This window comes from Argopecten irradians, chromosome 1 (genome assembly GCF_041381155.1).
Source record: "Argopecten irradians isolate NY chromosome 1, Ai_NY, whole genome shotgun sequence".
Classification (NCBI taxonomy): domain Eukaryota; kingdom Metazoa; phylum Mollusca; class Bivalvia; order Pectinida; family Pectinidae; genus Argopecten; species Argopecten irradians.
In genome coordinates, this window is record NC_091134.1 from 54,100,829 (window position 1) to 54,117,000 (window position 16,172).

The 16,172-nt window shown below is 32.9% G+C and overlaps 1 protein-coding gene across 8 annotated transcripts in view; it reads left to right on the top strand.

Moving 5' to 3' along the window:
• The window catches only part of LOC138333435 (intersectin-1-like), a 56,886-nt gene that overhangs the window by 37,965 nt on the left and 2,749 nt on the right, over window positions 1–16,172 (top strand). For 6 of the 8 annotated variants that reach the window (XM_069281811.1, XM_069281850.1, XM_069281841.1 and 3 more), the window contains 12 exons: window positions 8,031–8,152; window positions 8,449–8,555; window positions 9,137–9,212; window positions 9,570–9,677; window positions 9,917–10,015; window positions 10,390–10,557; window positions 10,833–10,904; window positions 11,258–11,389; window positions 11,801–11,922; window positions 12,148–12,230; window positions 14,527–14,604; window positions 15,447–15,620. In XM_069281811.1, coding sequence (XP_069137912.1) covers window positions 8,031–8,152; window positions 8,449–8,555; window positions 9,137–9,212; window positions 9,570–9,677; window positions 9,917–10,015; window positions 10,390–10,557; window positions 10,833–10,904; window positions 11,258–11,389; window positions 11,801–11,922; window positions 12,148–12,230; window positions 14,527–14,604; window positions 15,447–15,620 — 1,341 coding nt within the window. Of the gene's footprint in view, window positions 1–8,030; window positions 8,153–8,448; window positions 8,556–9,136; window positions 9,213–9,569; window positions 9,678–9,916; window positions 10,016–10,389; window positions 10,558–10,832; window positions 10,905–11,257; window positions 11,390–11,800; window positions 11,923–12,147; window positions 12,231–13,378; window positions 13,457–14,526; window positions 14,605–15,446; window positions 15,621–16,172 lie in introns of those variants that run through there. The other 2 variants (XM_069281820.1, XM_069281857.1) reach the window with 2 other exon arrangements.

Below are 16,172 nucleotides of genomic sequence, written 5' to 3' on the forward strand. Positions count from 1 at the left end.
TAAATATCAGCCATTGGTATATATGATTATACAATGTGTTCTATGGTCTGCTGCCACATTTTCATAAAACAGCCACCACAACCTTCCCCAGATATCCCCATATTAATCACCTACACTATACCCTCACTACCAAGTATGACAATCCAAGTCTGTAATCCAACAGAAGGTATGCATGGTATGCTTGATGTAAGTGGTTGTAAGCCTCATGGTATGTCTAGCTGTAATTCCTTTATAAATGAAGTATGAAATAAGGGCATGAAGAAAGGTTTCACCTTCATTATCAATATACAGTTCCTATTGTGAGAGATATTGTTCACAAAAATCCTTTATGACAATGCGAAAGATACACATGTATGTATGCCATATTCATAGCCAATATTTCCCATTATGGATTTTTAGCTTGTCACAAAAACAAACCCATAGTTACATATCATTATGTATTTCCCATATGAAGTTTTGATATAAATTGACTTTCATGGGAGAGACCAACTTCAATTGACTTTTAGACTGTTATTAGAAGACAATAGGACAGGGGTAGCTCATTGAGACACATTGCAGCACACATTTCCTACAATTTCCAATAGCTTTGGTGCTTCAAACTCATTCTTGGGCCCTTCATTTCATTTTGTATCAAATTAAAATGTACAGATCCTGAATTCAACTAACGAGTGGTGTTACAAAATGTTTAATGAAAATGTGGTTAGTAGTTTTTTTCTAAAATGATCACTGTTCCATGGCTGTGGATCAGTCAATACTTTCCTTGTTGTATTTTGTAAATGGTAATATGCAAGTGACGGTATCCATCTTTGTAGAAGAAAGAGACTTCTATATCATTTTCAGTTCAATCATATATATTTTTATTGATTTTATTTACAAACTGGGTTTACTGGGTTACTGTACAGTCTTGTCGGGAGTGGATAATTAATATGTTATTACCATATATGGACTTTTGTTGTAAGTAGTGGGTCAGACAGCCAACTGGTGGTGACCTGTCCTCGACCTTTGTGTGTTTTGTCATCATTTGCCTTATAGCAACTAGTTTTGTTTATTTGTTTCTATTTGTTTCCTTTTCTTTCTCCACTTTGAATGTGATTCTGTGTTCACCTCTCTCTTTATCTACCTATCGATACCCTCACTAGCATATTACCATCATAAGGAGATGTGATGACTTTTATAAGTGTTCAGTAGAATGAAAGTAATCTACAATCTATACAGGTAAATCTAATGAGCTGTAAATCTTGGCATTAAAGATCATAAGGAGATGTGATGACTTTTATAAGTGTTCAGTAGAATGATAGTAATCTACAATCTATACAGGTAAATCTAATGAGCTGTAAATCTTGGCATTAAAGATCATAAGGAGATGTGATGACTTTTATAAGTGTTCAGTAGAATAATAGTAATCTACAATCTATACAGGTAAATCTAATGAGCTGTAAATCTTGGAATTAAAGATCATAAAGAGATGTGATGACTTTTATAATATAAGAGTTCAGTAGAATGATAGTAATCTACAATCTATACAGGTAAATCTAATGAGCTGTAAATCTTGGAATTAAAGATTGAAAAAAATAGATAAATTTAACTTTGAAGCAAAGATGGACATTAGGACAGAATTATTTTATTATAGTACAACTAATACTGATATACCAGCTTTTTTCTTGAGGAAAAAAAACCACAATGCAATTTGACAAGCAGTCAGTGATACATGAATAATAATATACCAGGTACCTATACAGAATGAGTCAAAGTTATCCCTCCTTTCTCTCTATTCTATTAAAGATGCTCCACCGCCGACAGAGCATAAATGATATTCATCATTCGAACAATAATTTGTGTTTAATCGTAATATATATGCCTAATTAACACAAAAAATAATATAAAATATTTTTTTCGCCTTTGGTGCATGCGCAATCAGTACTTCATTGCATATAGATTATAGTGCCACGGAATTTTTTCGGGATGCAATTAATTATTTTTCATATTTTTAACTTGAAGTAAAATTAGAAGCTCAAACTTTTCAATGGTGGTAATGGTGTAAAGTAAGTAACTTTTGTAATAGAAGAAAAATACTAAATCGTCTGCTCCTGTTTTTGATAGTGAAAAAATACCATTTGTCAGCGGTGGAGCATCTTTAAATGGATGACAATAATAACAACATGCTGGTATGGGTGACGAAATTAGGTTGGTTAAGATATATCAAACTATGTTCATTAATTAACATCTGAATGATATAACTTAAAACTTGGGCTTTAACATATGGATAATGAAGCAAATAAAACTTGGGCAAATTTCAAAATACTAATTTTGGTATCTAATATGTAACAAATACTGATTAACAAAACCTTTTTATCAAGCAAACTGGTGAACGTTTGTGCTTCTCTTAAAAATAAAGTAGGAATCTCATTGGTTGAGGAATTTCTGTTCCTTTAATATTGTGATATTGAAAGAGTGCTACGAAGAACCATGTGATGTAAATTTTTAAAGGAGATGGTCTTTGAGAGAATTCCGCTGTTAGAACTGATTACATTACCTTTTAAATATTTCCAGGTGGCTAAGATCCTGTATGTGTAGATTATTTACTGGGATATTCTATCTGTGTGGTAACTATCATATTGGTAGACTGTTTCAATAACATATACTCTCAGAGTAAAGTTAAGATGAATTTATTTTGTACAACTAAAGTTTCTAGAGACTCTAGTTTCTTTTTAAGACAGAGGGGAGACTCTAGTTTCTTTTTAAGACAGAGGGGAGACTCTAGTTTCTTTTTAAGACAGAGGGGAGACTCTAGTTTCTTTTTAAGACAGAGGGGAGACTCTAGTTTCTTTTTAAGAAAGAGGGAAGTGGAGGGGGTTTGAGTTTCCAGAAGGCAAGGGAGTGTAAAATTTGTTAAATAGATTACATGAAGTTTGTCAAGGTTGGCCAGTTAATATGTAGCTGCCAGTATGGCTTACACAACTCTTATAGGTGTTACTGTACCCTTTTATAGACTAAATTGTACCGGGTGTTACATTGTGTAGCTGTGGTGTTAGTGTAGCTAGTGAGGGAGATATGGAACTTCTCTAATCAATCTGTGTATCATAAATCAAGTACATGTATAAACATTGAAGTCAGAGCATTTGTCCAGATCAACCATCGAAATTGTTTTACTGACAGTAAGCTGTCCAAGATATTCACTGTGCTTAGTGACGGATTGTTTAAAACATAATGTTATCACAACTATTCCATTTTCTTCTGTGACTTGAAGTAACATATTAAACTGAATGGTAATGCAAGTGTGATAATTAACCTTGGGAGGGGGGGGGGGGGCATTCACACTAATAATTCCCCCTGTGAGTAATATTTGGTATATGTATGAACCTATGGTGCAAAAAGTTAATGGGTGTATTCATCACTAAATTGAAGAAAAAAATTTCCATGCCTGTTTACAATAATCAAAGGTTTTGTTTCCATTGAAATATTAAAGATAGGGCAACAACTTTGATAATGAAATATTTAATAAAAGAAAACACCTTGTATATGCTTGATTTATGAGATACACACCTTAATTAGTGTGTGGGGTTGATGTTGTGTATGATAGCAGAAGTTTGTATCTAATGTAATTAAACCACCAGTTTATTATGCAAGCTCTGTCAATTTGATGCAATTAAATGTTAAATGCTGATATAGAAAATGTTACCTGGTAGTTAGGATAGGTATAGGAAGTAGGCCGTGTATGATAAATCATAGTACAAATATGGAGAATGTTTCACAAAATTTAGGACCTATACCTGGTACTTGTAATAGAGGTTTAAAGTTGTCAAAAGTTTCATAGGTGTTGTATTTATTCAAAGTATAGAAAAATGCTTTGTTTCATACTTCTAATTTTCATAGAGAAAAATCTTTTTGTTAATAATGATCCCATGGCATAATTCTCTACTTAACGTAATATAATTAAGCTTTTAAATGTTGCATCACACCCTTTTAAAACCAATAGTTCCAGCAATTGCAAAGTCCCAATTGAACAAACCCTGTTGCATCTAAGGACCTAGATTTATCTGACACACATCCCCATGAAAGTGAACAGGTTTAAGATTAAACCACCAGATGTTAAAGACATAGATTGAATATATATAATATAGCTTAATAGAATATGTATGCAATAAATGACATAATATGTTGACATGATTAAGACGATATATTTATTTGTTATCATTAACAGAATTACTAAATGTGAATTTCCAAATGCTTTTTGCTAAAAAATAATTCCGATGGAGAGAAAGTTTTGTGTCGCCATGGTGTAATAATGTATGGAGTGGGTCATACATGTGTTACATAGTTTATATTGTGAGTTACTCGAGTCATATTGTGAGTTACCAGAGTTCATTCCCTCACACAAAAGCATTAGATATCACGTTCATAAAAACCATTGTAGAAATTGAAATTAAGTATAATGTTTTACACCCATATTGTGTTGTATCATTTGAAGGAATAACTTTCAATTAAGCTTACCGTAGTTTGTTTTGAAAGTGAATTGATTTGGTAAGAAGCAGTGTTAGCAATATTTGTTCATACCGGGTAATCGTATATACATGAAATTGGCATGAGTGAAATTCTAGATTTGCCTTTCATATTTGTAAGGTAAAATGATGGAGAATTGTTTGTGGTATGAATTTTAGTAGTTGTGCAAATTTGTTTTATTATATATTTTCTTCCAATATGTGAGTGTTAAATGAGGAGTTATAAACTTCCATTATATTTATATATGAATTTTTGATTTCACTAATATGTTGTGAAATTGGCATGTTTTAAGCACATCGTTAAGTTTGAATCTTTTATACAAGTATGTGACTTTGATTTTATTAGGCTGGATAAGGCAGAATTGGTACAGTAACTAGTTGTATATGTGTGTTCTATTTTATCCTCCTCTATACATTATGACATATACCAGGTGGATTATTTATATAGTACTAACCATAGTAAACAGAATATATCTATTGTTAGCTATGGTATTTGATGACTAAGGTCTTGGTGAATTAAGTTTAAAAGATAAAACTTCATGTTACTAAGCTCTATTGACTTTTTGACTTTCTAAGTCCAGGAAAAATGGTTTCTTTGCATTAAATCCATATCATTCATATCAAATTGATCTTTTTTTTTTAGATTAACTCATCAGTAGTTTAATAATATCATAGATTTACTATCAAGAAAAAAAAAGATTATATAAAAGAATTTCTATCAAGGAATAGTGTGTAACTAGATTTGTCTTCCCATCAATATTCAATGTAATGTAATTACCTCAGTAAGTGTTAGTATGTTTAAAACATTCTCTAATGATATTCAAGAAACAACAACAGTTTTCCTGTTTACCAAGCTGCATTTCCCATATTGACATCATCATTAGTAGGTCTATCAAATTCATAACCTACTGGTTATATTAGTTTTCCTAAGATACCCTGATGTTGAAACTCTTGCAATCAACAGTGCAATATATATATTTGAATTTCGATTTCATTATACTAGTACTTAAACCAAATTTCAAAATAACACTAGTGGCATCATTCATTGGATTTATACGGAGTGTTACGCTTATATCAGAAATTATTCATTTATCTTTCATTGTTGTGAAAATGATAAAAATATACTTATACAGCTAAATTGTGTATGTCATTCTAACATATTTAGCCTTACAATATTCAACTTCTCCTGTACATAAGTCTGCCAAAAATGTTTCTAGTGTTGTGACAAGCATTATGTACTTATAACGAATGAATCTTTTTATCATGAAGCACAATTAAATGTAGAAAGTGTATGTCTGGTGAAGATAAAGTCTATCAGCTTAAGTAAATCAAATTACATAGCATCATTCCCTTTCACTAGAAATATTCTTAAGTAATGTTTGTGAAAGTTTTTATTTTCCATTTTGTGCCAATTTTGTTGTAGAATTTATTAGGTAAGTTTTGCAAACCACAAAAATAGAGTGCTCACTACTAAGAGTGTAGCAGCTATATGAGAGGAGGAGTTTGATATTAGGATTTGTATAAGACAATACTCAGTTGCTTATTATTATAGAAAACATTGTTTTAAGTAAAAGTAATTAGTTTGTAATGGGCAACAAACAAGGGAGCAAACTCTGACTGAACTCACATTTGAGAGACAATTTTAAATAATTCATTCAAAATTTTGCTTCAATGATGTTTTCTCTCATGCATACATTTACATATTTGATTATTTATTTATAAATTTTGATTGCAGAATTGTCTTTATTTTGTGTGAATTTAGCAGATTTTGTTCTTAGTCAAACACTTAATTCCTACCTGTTTCTGTTATTGGTCAATATTGCTCCATACAGATACTGGGCAAAGATCATTCATGTAGCTGAATTTTAGAAGGTCAAAGGTCATACATCTCACTGACCTTTAGAAGGTCATATGATCAGTTGTCACTTAAGATATTTTGTGTTAGCTGTAAACCATCCAATAAATTAAGAAATTCTGTGATTTGTTCTTTGTTACTTTGTACAGTAATTGGACCGTAGCTTTCCTTCATTATTACTACCTAAGGTATCATTTTGCTTGAGAAAAAAAAAATTGACCTTTAAACTTAGTAGACAGTATTACGTTGGATATTCTGTAAATAGGAAGAGTGGGATGTCATCATCTTTTGTCTTTCACATCTTTTTCTTGGTAAGCAAAAATTCCATATACCTGCTATGCAGCATATCCGGTACAACCTGCTGACCTCTATACTGGTCAAACAAACTAAAACATTCAGACTTTCGTCCAAGGTCATAGTTGTGAAATATGCTAAAATGTTTGAATGATTTTCAATATCTAAGAGACTAGTGGAAATAGTCGGGTACCAAAACACATTGGAACCATATCTGAACAAAACATTACAGGAAGAAGTTAGTTGTCTGGTTGGATACAGAATTGTACATACAAATGGATCTGAGAGATGATTCAGTAGTAACTATAAATTCAGGAGATTTACTGGTCCAGTAGCAACAGTTGAATAGGTTGTCACATCCTCACATTTTATCATTATAACAAAGATTTAAATTACTGAGTCATGGATACTATTCTAATAATTGTTAGAATTCAAGTACACATGTAGCTCTAAATCTTAACTTTTAAAAATACTGTGAAAATATCTAAAACTACATTTCATACTTTCAATTATAACCAGACTGACCACCTTCTTAAGAATATTGAAAAAATCACTAAAATTTGGCCTGAATATTTTTGCCTCCACTACATGTCTGATTCTAAGTTATAAAATAGGGGAGATAATCTGGTGAAGAACTGTGCTGAAAAAGTCCTATCAACAACTTAGGGTGTGGTGGTCAGTCTAAAAATTATTACATTTAGGGAAAATAAAAATAAAAAGACTTAATTTGAAATTGATTAAGAATAAATAAAGTGAGAAAATTGAACAGGGTTATCTGATGAAATATACTGGAATTCTCATATAAAGACAATATTAATCAAAACAAGTGGATACAGAGGTACAGCGGAGAACAACCTATCAAGTATAAAGAAGAAGAATTGTAAGGAGACAGGAAGAGAACCATGTTGATGTGGTCAAGTTGCCTCTGCTGAAATTATACAACATATGAATGTTGGTTGGGAAGACCTCTTCTGAAACTGATCTATATTTAGAAAAAGTTTATTAGGGATATTTGTGTGAAGTTTTTTAATATTGAAAGGAGTTTCGATTTTTTTGTTTTGTTTTAGAATTTTCAATATACATTCCATTTATTTATAAGTGTTAAAAAATTGGAAACATTTATGTATGGTAAAATATCGCACATTCACATTTATTTAACACCTATACAAACATTTACTACAAGTTATTTTATATTGAATCAATGCATATGTTCTGATTTGTTCGTAATTAATAAGCTCTTAATTAACTCACGATAAGCTGCATATTACTCTGATGAAATATCTTTAATATTAAAGTTATAAAAGTTCTTGGCCAATGATGTTGATCAGTTGCTATGACCAGAAGTCGGTTGCTATGTTACAGTTGATATCTAAATCTTACAGGGTCAAGTGATCCGGCTGTACTAGCGGAGACATCTGCCCAGGAGAGTAAACGACAGAACTACATCCATGAGTTGATTAACACAGAGATTACATATATGGATGATATGTCTGTTGTTCTAGATGTAAGTTATCCTGTATCAAGATTTGTTTTGGGTACTGTAGATTTATGGGGGAAAAGACTTCTATATTTCTTACACTAAATGAGAAACAATCCGTAATAAGCACTAATTGTACACAATGAGGCTACTTGTTCACATATTCAACTATATTTTATTTTACGAAATTTTACCTGCCTACTTTACCAAATAACTTACCTGCATGTATATAGGTGTTCTCTGCGTAACTGTGTTCTGATTCCAGGCAGAGGCAGCGATTTCAAATTATATGAATTATTTTTCTCTTACCTTTCTGTGTACAGGTGTTCCATAAGCCATTATTGGAAGGTAAAGGTATGACGGAGGAGGAACTAGCCACTATCTTTGTTAACTGGAAAGAGCTGATTGTGTGCAATACAAAATTATCAAAGTAAGTCATACTTTTAAAACTGATAAAGAAGCAAATTTGCATTCACAAATCTTTGTCGTCTTTCAGTTTTTGTGACAGTGCTGATAGGTAGAATTAATTTGTGAGGAGAAATATCATGGTAGTTGATAATGTGCAACACAGAATCATCAAAGAAGGTCAAATTATCAAGTGCTTTCAACCTTACTATTGTATAACTTTTTGTTAAGTAAGTGTAGAGAAATACACAGCATAAGTTTTATACTGGTGGATACTGGGTAATTGGGTCCCCCATCTGGTAACCCGAAGGTATGCAAGGTGATTGAACATACTACATGTACTAGAAAACTAAAAGAACAGAAGGCAGTTATATCAGGGACTTCATTGGTGTCTCTTGTTGTATGGATCTTCTCAGGTCTGAAGATGTCCATACTGCTGACAAAACTGGTAACATAGAATAGATGAACCATCCACTTTTCCACTCTCTGTGATTGTGATTGCATCTTTTTAAGCCTATCCCAAGTTCTGCTTTCTGTGAGAATGCTTTAAGTTGTGTTTCATATATCAAGTACCGGTACATAAAAATGATATCTATTCGCTTGCAGAGCCATGAAGGTGCGGAGAAAGAGATGCGGAAAAGGTCAAGTGATTGGTGTGATTGGAGATATCTTATGTGAAAACGTAAGTCTTGGTTATTTCACTGTCTAATACCAAAAAATGGATCTGTGTAATGGATGCAGTGTTCTGTTGTATCGTAGAACTTGTAGAAGTAAACACTAATAACAATAGAAACAATTTATTCCATTCAAAAATCTTTCTTAAATTGTCACAAACTTTTTTTGTCAACAATAGCTAAATGAACAGTCATAGACTTTGAAATTGATTGTTATCCTATTGTTATCCTAGAGTTAACATCAGTTTGTTCAGATATAATAGGAGACCTTTTTTCTGTTAATCCACCATCACCTTGATGGATAAATAGTCATGTTACAATTTGATGAGATTGAAATGAAAATATTTTATTCCATTTCCTGATAGTTGCCCCACTTGACACCCTATATCCGGTTCTGTAGCTGCCAACTAAATGCCGCAGCTCTGCTACAACACAAGACAGAAAACTCACCTGAGTTCAAGGAACTCCACAAGGTAAAACCATTAGGCAACAATATTCTTCATCTAAATCTGAAAGTTTTCCACATTAATATTTAATTCATCTTTTCTTCTACATGTTTTCTATGGCAAAGTTTCTTCCATCTTATATTTTCATACATATTGGTGTAGTAGATATAGCAAGCATCTTTTGATATGTCAATGTCAAGTATTTGGTGATTACAATTTTAAACATTGGTTCAAGGATATTTAAATATGAATGTTGTATTTTACAGAAATGTGTGACAGATCCCAGAACTAAGGGTATGCCTCTTAGTAGCTTCCTCCTCAAACCGATGCAGAGGATAACAAAATACCCATTAATGATTGGCAAGGTAAACACATTACCACACTTGTGAAATCTAGTCTTATGGCTGGACAAAAAGATATTAAATCATTTAAATCAATTGTCAGAATAGATGTCATCACATATATTGATTATTTTCTTTTAATTTTACAGTCAAAATGAAATAGAATTGTATCATATCCACATCATAAACATGAGGTTACTTTGCAATTACAGTCAAGCTTGGCTATAAAGACCACCCAAGAGACAGAGAAAAATATCTTTATAGCTAAGTGGTCTTTACAGGCAGGTTGGACCCTAGAAAGGTGGTCTTGTAAAAGAGATGATCTTTCAGCAGGTTATACTCTACACACAAGTTTTTGATTGTGTATTTGCTAGTTAGTTACTGATTTCTGTCCGTAGATCTTACAGTACACTCCAGTAGGCCACCCTGATCACCAGAATCTGATGGACGCTTTGTCTAAAGCCGAGGAATTATGTAGCCAGGTTAACGAGGGGGTACGGGAGCGGGAGAATTCTGACCGCCTCGAGTGGATATTTAGTCATGTCCAGTGTGATGGTCTTCCAGAGGTAAGTGGATTTGGTCAATTACCTATATTTAAACAATTATGATGGTATTCATAGTAAGGTGAAGAGAAGGTATTCTAACACAATTCTAAGGTATTCTAACATAAATGTTATCATACATGTATAAACATGAAGTGTGTATAGATAAACAGCTGTATTAGAAAAAAAATATTTGTGACATCTGATGAGTTTCAAATTTGGTGTATTTTTCTTGAATAAATGTTGGAAAAGGCGATTTGTTTTACAATTTTGCATCATGTGTAGTCTTTTATTTTCAGAAAATCACATTTAACTCGGTAACCAACTGCCTAGGACCTAGGAAATTGTTATACTCAGGGACATTGTACAAGGTAGGTTTCAGATGTTGCTGGAAAAACACTCCTGTCAATGCAATGGATTTTATGTCATTATTGGTTTGATTAACTCTTAAATGTAACATTATAATGTCAATAACTATACTGGTAGTTAATGTATAGTCTATAACATGGTACATGTACCTGATTTACAAAATTAGTAAAATTGTACATGTAGGCTTCCTTTAGTTACTCTCTGATTTTCTCCATAGTAAAACCCCTGGTTTATGGTACTTCTATTTGGGCAAAGAACATTGATTTGTACATGTATCAGAAGTTTTTGAAAATATTTTGTTATTACAGTAGATACAATGTATAGTTTGATATACATACATAATATTTTTTTGTAGAATAAAAGTAACAAGGAGCTGGTTGGTTTCCTGTTCAATGACTTCCTGTTGCTGACCGTTCCTCTCACCAGTTCTACATCTGTGTTCGTGTTTGACCCCAAAGCCAAGGCCCAGTATAAAATGTACAAGTCGGTGAGTAGTTCATACCAACTACTATCAGTCTAATTTTTTGGTATTTATTTAATGTTAAGAAAAAGGTAAAGCAGTCTGATTAGAACGAGATCTTTGATGACACTCCGATACTCTATGTACTGGAATGGAGAGTAATCAAAGAGTTGGTTTTAATCAGATTGAAGCTAGAGAACAGTTGGTAATATGGAAACTAAACAAAAATTGAAAGACAGTTTATAATTCATTGAAAAATCCCATTGTGTGATAATCATTGAGGTCATCCAAACGGCCATTGTCAGATCTTCATCAACATAGTATAATGATGACCTGTATTTTTGTTCTGAGTTCATCTTTTTGATGATCTGCTTAGTTACTCATATTTTTATTGTCCTGAATATCTGCCAATAACATCTTATAATAACTGACTTCCAGCCAATTTTCCTGAATGAGGTCATGTTAAAGAAGACAACAGAAGAAGATTCTGAGACCTGTCAGTTCCAGCTGTCACATGTGGACAGAGTGTTTAACCTGCGAGCTACGAACCAGACAGAACGGTAACATCCTGTAGGCTTTCAGAGCTCTGTGTTTGGTGTGTTAACGGTTCAGATTATACAAATGTAAAAAAAAAGCAGCAATTCTGGATGAGTCTTACAGAAGACACTCTAAATCTTAGGAATGTTTTGGTTTGCTTAGCTGTAAAATCATAAACTAAACATGATAATGTAACTTTGTAGACAATCATACTCAAAAATCAATTAATAATGCCATATCTGTTATAGTGATGCTTGGTGTAAGAATATTGAAGCAGCATCTCGACATTACCTGGAAACGGAGAAACGGAAGCGTGAGAAAACTCATCAATGTAAGTTTACTGTGTAACTCGTATGCATACCTTAGTTCACTTGATCTGTCACTTTAAATCAAATATATTTTCCACTTTTCTATGTTATAAAAATCACACAATTATTTCATATAATGGTCTTGTCATAGATTGTTCACTTTGGTTCATAGTTATTTATACTCTAATACTTTAGAAAGCATTATTGCATACATTTCAAAATGTGCTCAATATAATTAAGTAAATTTATGAAGTAAGTGTTCCATATCAAGATTATAGCCTGATGTTACTTTTTAAAAGTTAGGTCATCCTTTTTATCAATCATAACTCATACTTTAAAAGTACATGCCTTCTTTGTAGGGTCTTAATTACTATAAAATAGTAGGGTATATATTGTTACCTAAGTTTACCTGATATCATCCTGTCTGATTTTCGTATTAAGCGGAGGTATTGTCCTGTCTGTTTTTAGTATGGGGGCAAGGGTATTGATGACTTATTATTTTCTATATATTTTGTCTTATAGTGGGGCTTAGGATATAACACTGAAAAAAAATGTTGTGGAAAACACATCTACCCGGTATTACAAGGAAAAACTAAATGTACTGTGCACGACAGGTGTTGAAGTAGTAACCCTAGAATTCCTTTGAATTCTATTGTCTTAGCTACCTGTACCTAAATTTAACCACTATCACTATCGGTCTTACTGAACCATGCTGTTACCAAGCTGTTACTTCACACACTTTTGTAGACACCATTTTGTTGACTTTGTACTTTGTGCCTTGTGTCTTTTGATTGTATCATTCACTTTCAGTATTTCTACTGTAAATTCAAGGAAAAGTCAGTAAAAAAAAGTGCTGCAGCTATACAAATTTAGCCTTTAGATAGTATCCTTCTAGCTACTTAGCTGATTAAAGTCAAGGTCAAGTTCAAGTTTTAGATATTATTGAGGTTTTAGATTGTAATATACATTACTATTAAAAAAACAATTTTGCATTTTGAAGATTATTACAATGACACTTTTTTTAAATTTTCATGTCAATCAGAACTTCCTTGTTTCTCCTCAAATATGTAAATATCCTATAAAAAGTCCATTTTCTCTATAACTGTTGCTAGAGCTATGTGAACATTGCTCATCCTTTCCATCATACCATGCTGCTTTCCTTTCCTATCAGCTGTCAGTAAGGCCACTGTTGTTGGCCGTCTGCTGGTCATAATCACCGAGGGTATTAACCTCGCACCCTCACAGGATGGTAAGACTTCACTGGGTTATCTCCCCTTTTCAATATTAGTCAATCTTCATGAATATTCATTTGCTTCATATTTGTTTTGCATTTTTGGAAATTCATAATCTTTTTCTGCTCTCATTTCTTTTTCTTTCCATTGTTAGTTTTGTTGTTGTAAGTTTGTTGTTGCATGCTTCATACTTCAGAATTTATCAGAATGAAAAAACCCTTATACCGATATTGGATGATTATTATTTGATAATCAGTTGAAATTCTATCACTAATGTCTGTCGATAATTAGATAGCTGGTGTGAACAGCTGTTGTCATTGAAATCATATGTAACTTAAACAGAACTTTTTATAAGATAGTGCGTCATTCTGCTATGTTATCTGAAGGTTACAGTACAACTTATTGTATATATTTGATCCATCATTTCATACTTCCTTCCTAAGTCTACTTTTTCCTTCACTGGTAATCAGCAGGAAATCCATAAAATGAAATTAATCCATGGGTTAAAGAAATGTAAACCTTGTTTGTACTTATGTTCTATTAACTGGTCTGTAAAAATGTTTACATTAAAACCAATAGATTTTATCCGTTTATAATACACCAACAAACTTACCAGAACTACATACTGTATTAGAGCCTGTGCTTCCCTTAGCGAGAATGTACGTGTATAGTGATGGACAGGATTAGCAGGACTAATGTGTGAATAAACCTAAATAATACAAATTAGGATAGTGCATCACTCGTATTTGATTTAGAGAAAACATAGAACAAGAATGACCTGATACACTACTGTATTTACCCTGCAATAAGCCCAAGAGACCATAACAAATAGTTTTGACATGTTCATATGCAAAATCTCAAAAGTAAGGCTTGTACTGGTAGTGACTGAAGGACACAGTTAGGTGTGAAGAGTAATGTTCAGGTCAATAGCATGTAGAGGTATGGGCTTATTACCAGGCATGGGCTTATTGCTGTGTAGATACAGTACCCTATATATGAGATATAACCATTGTTTAGTTACTGCATGATGACATACCAATGATTAGTTCTGTTTGACTTGCATGCCTGTTATATCTGGGTTACACAGTGAGACACACAGGAGGGGTCGGTCGTCTGCTTGTGTTGATCCTCGAGGCCTGTCACCTACAACCCAGTGATGACAACGGTACTGTATACACCAAATAGCCCTCATGATTCTTGTTTCATAAGGCATGCATTTCTTTGCATGTCATCTTTCTATTGCTTTATATCAAAGAGAAATACAAGATTTTGTGATCTATACTTAGTTGAACCTCATTAACTAGACCTCCTCATTTTACTTTATTTGTACTGTCCCAGCTTTTAGCCATACTTACAATGTAACTTGATAACTCAGATAGCACAAAGATTTACTATGGCCCAGTCACCTTCGAGTTTCTGAGGTTTCACAGTATAACACTGTTCTTCATAGATGTCAGTATGCTCTTAAAAATTATTGTTTATTTGATATATTAAAGCTGATGAAAAATAGAATTCATGTACTAAATGTTGATTACTATTTTTTTGCTGTTTGTATGTAAACAGAATGTGATCTAAGAATGTTAGTAATTGTGGAAGATATCTAATGTGTTAGTTTCTTGCTTGATATTTTCATATTTGTTGTTGCTTTAGTAATGTGTTTGGACAGATTTGTATTGTAAAAACGTTGTAGTGTTCTCATTAGCTGTATGATGAAGATCATGTGGGAAATACCTTTTAATAGGCAATGTTATTGATCAGATTGAGGACCAATTTTAAATGTTACAAACTTCTAAGACATCTTACTTTGCATTATAAAACTTATTCCAGTACTGTTTAAAATTCTGTTAAAGATCATCTAAGACTTACCTATCAGTAAATGATGTGTGATCAGAGAATAGATATATAATATACATTGTGACTCAAATACAGAGTACCATTAATTTTATAACTCTACAGAGCTTACCCCCACCCAATGATCTTTCAAAACTTTCGTTTGGGTAATTACAGGAAAAAGTGACCCATTTTGTGAAGTTAGCATGGGAGTTCAAGAACACAAGACCAAGGTCATCAATTCGACCTTGAACCCTAAGTGGAACCAATCAATGCAGTTTACCATCAGAGACGTGCAACAAGATGTCCTATGTATAACTGTGTTCGACAGAGATCTGTTTTCTCCCAATGGTGAGGCTTTTGGTAGTTTTATTAGGTCACCTGAGACGAAGTCTCAAGTGACCTTTTCTAATCGCCTTTTGTCAGGCGTCGTGCGTCGTGCGTCGTCCGTCGTGTGTTCGTAAACAATTTACATTTTCGACTTCTTCTCAAAAACCGCTGAAGCAATTTCAATGAAATTTTGCACAAACCTTCTAAGGCATAAGGCCAATCAAAATTGTGAATTATATGACCCCCACCCCCCAGGGGGCTGTGGGAGGGGCCAAAAGGGGTAAAATTGACTAAAATTTCAAAAATCTTCTCCTCCACTCACAGATGTGGTAGAATCAAATACTCTTCATAGATAGAAAGGTCTCAAGGCCCTCTACAAAAATTGTGAATTATATGACCCTGGGGTCTCAGGTTTCCCCCTGGGGAGGGGGTTAAGTTTACTATAGTTTATATAGTGAAAACACATTTTGGAGCATTACTTGGTCATTTATAATAGAAAATTAGTCAAATGTTGTCAGAATTATCCCTATGAAATGGCCATTGAATTCTATTAACAAATTTTCCATGACTGAC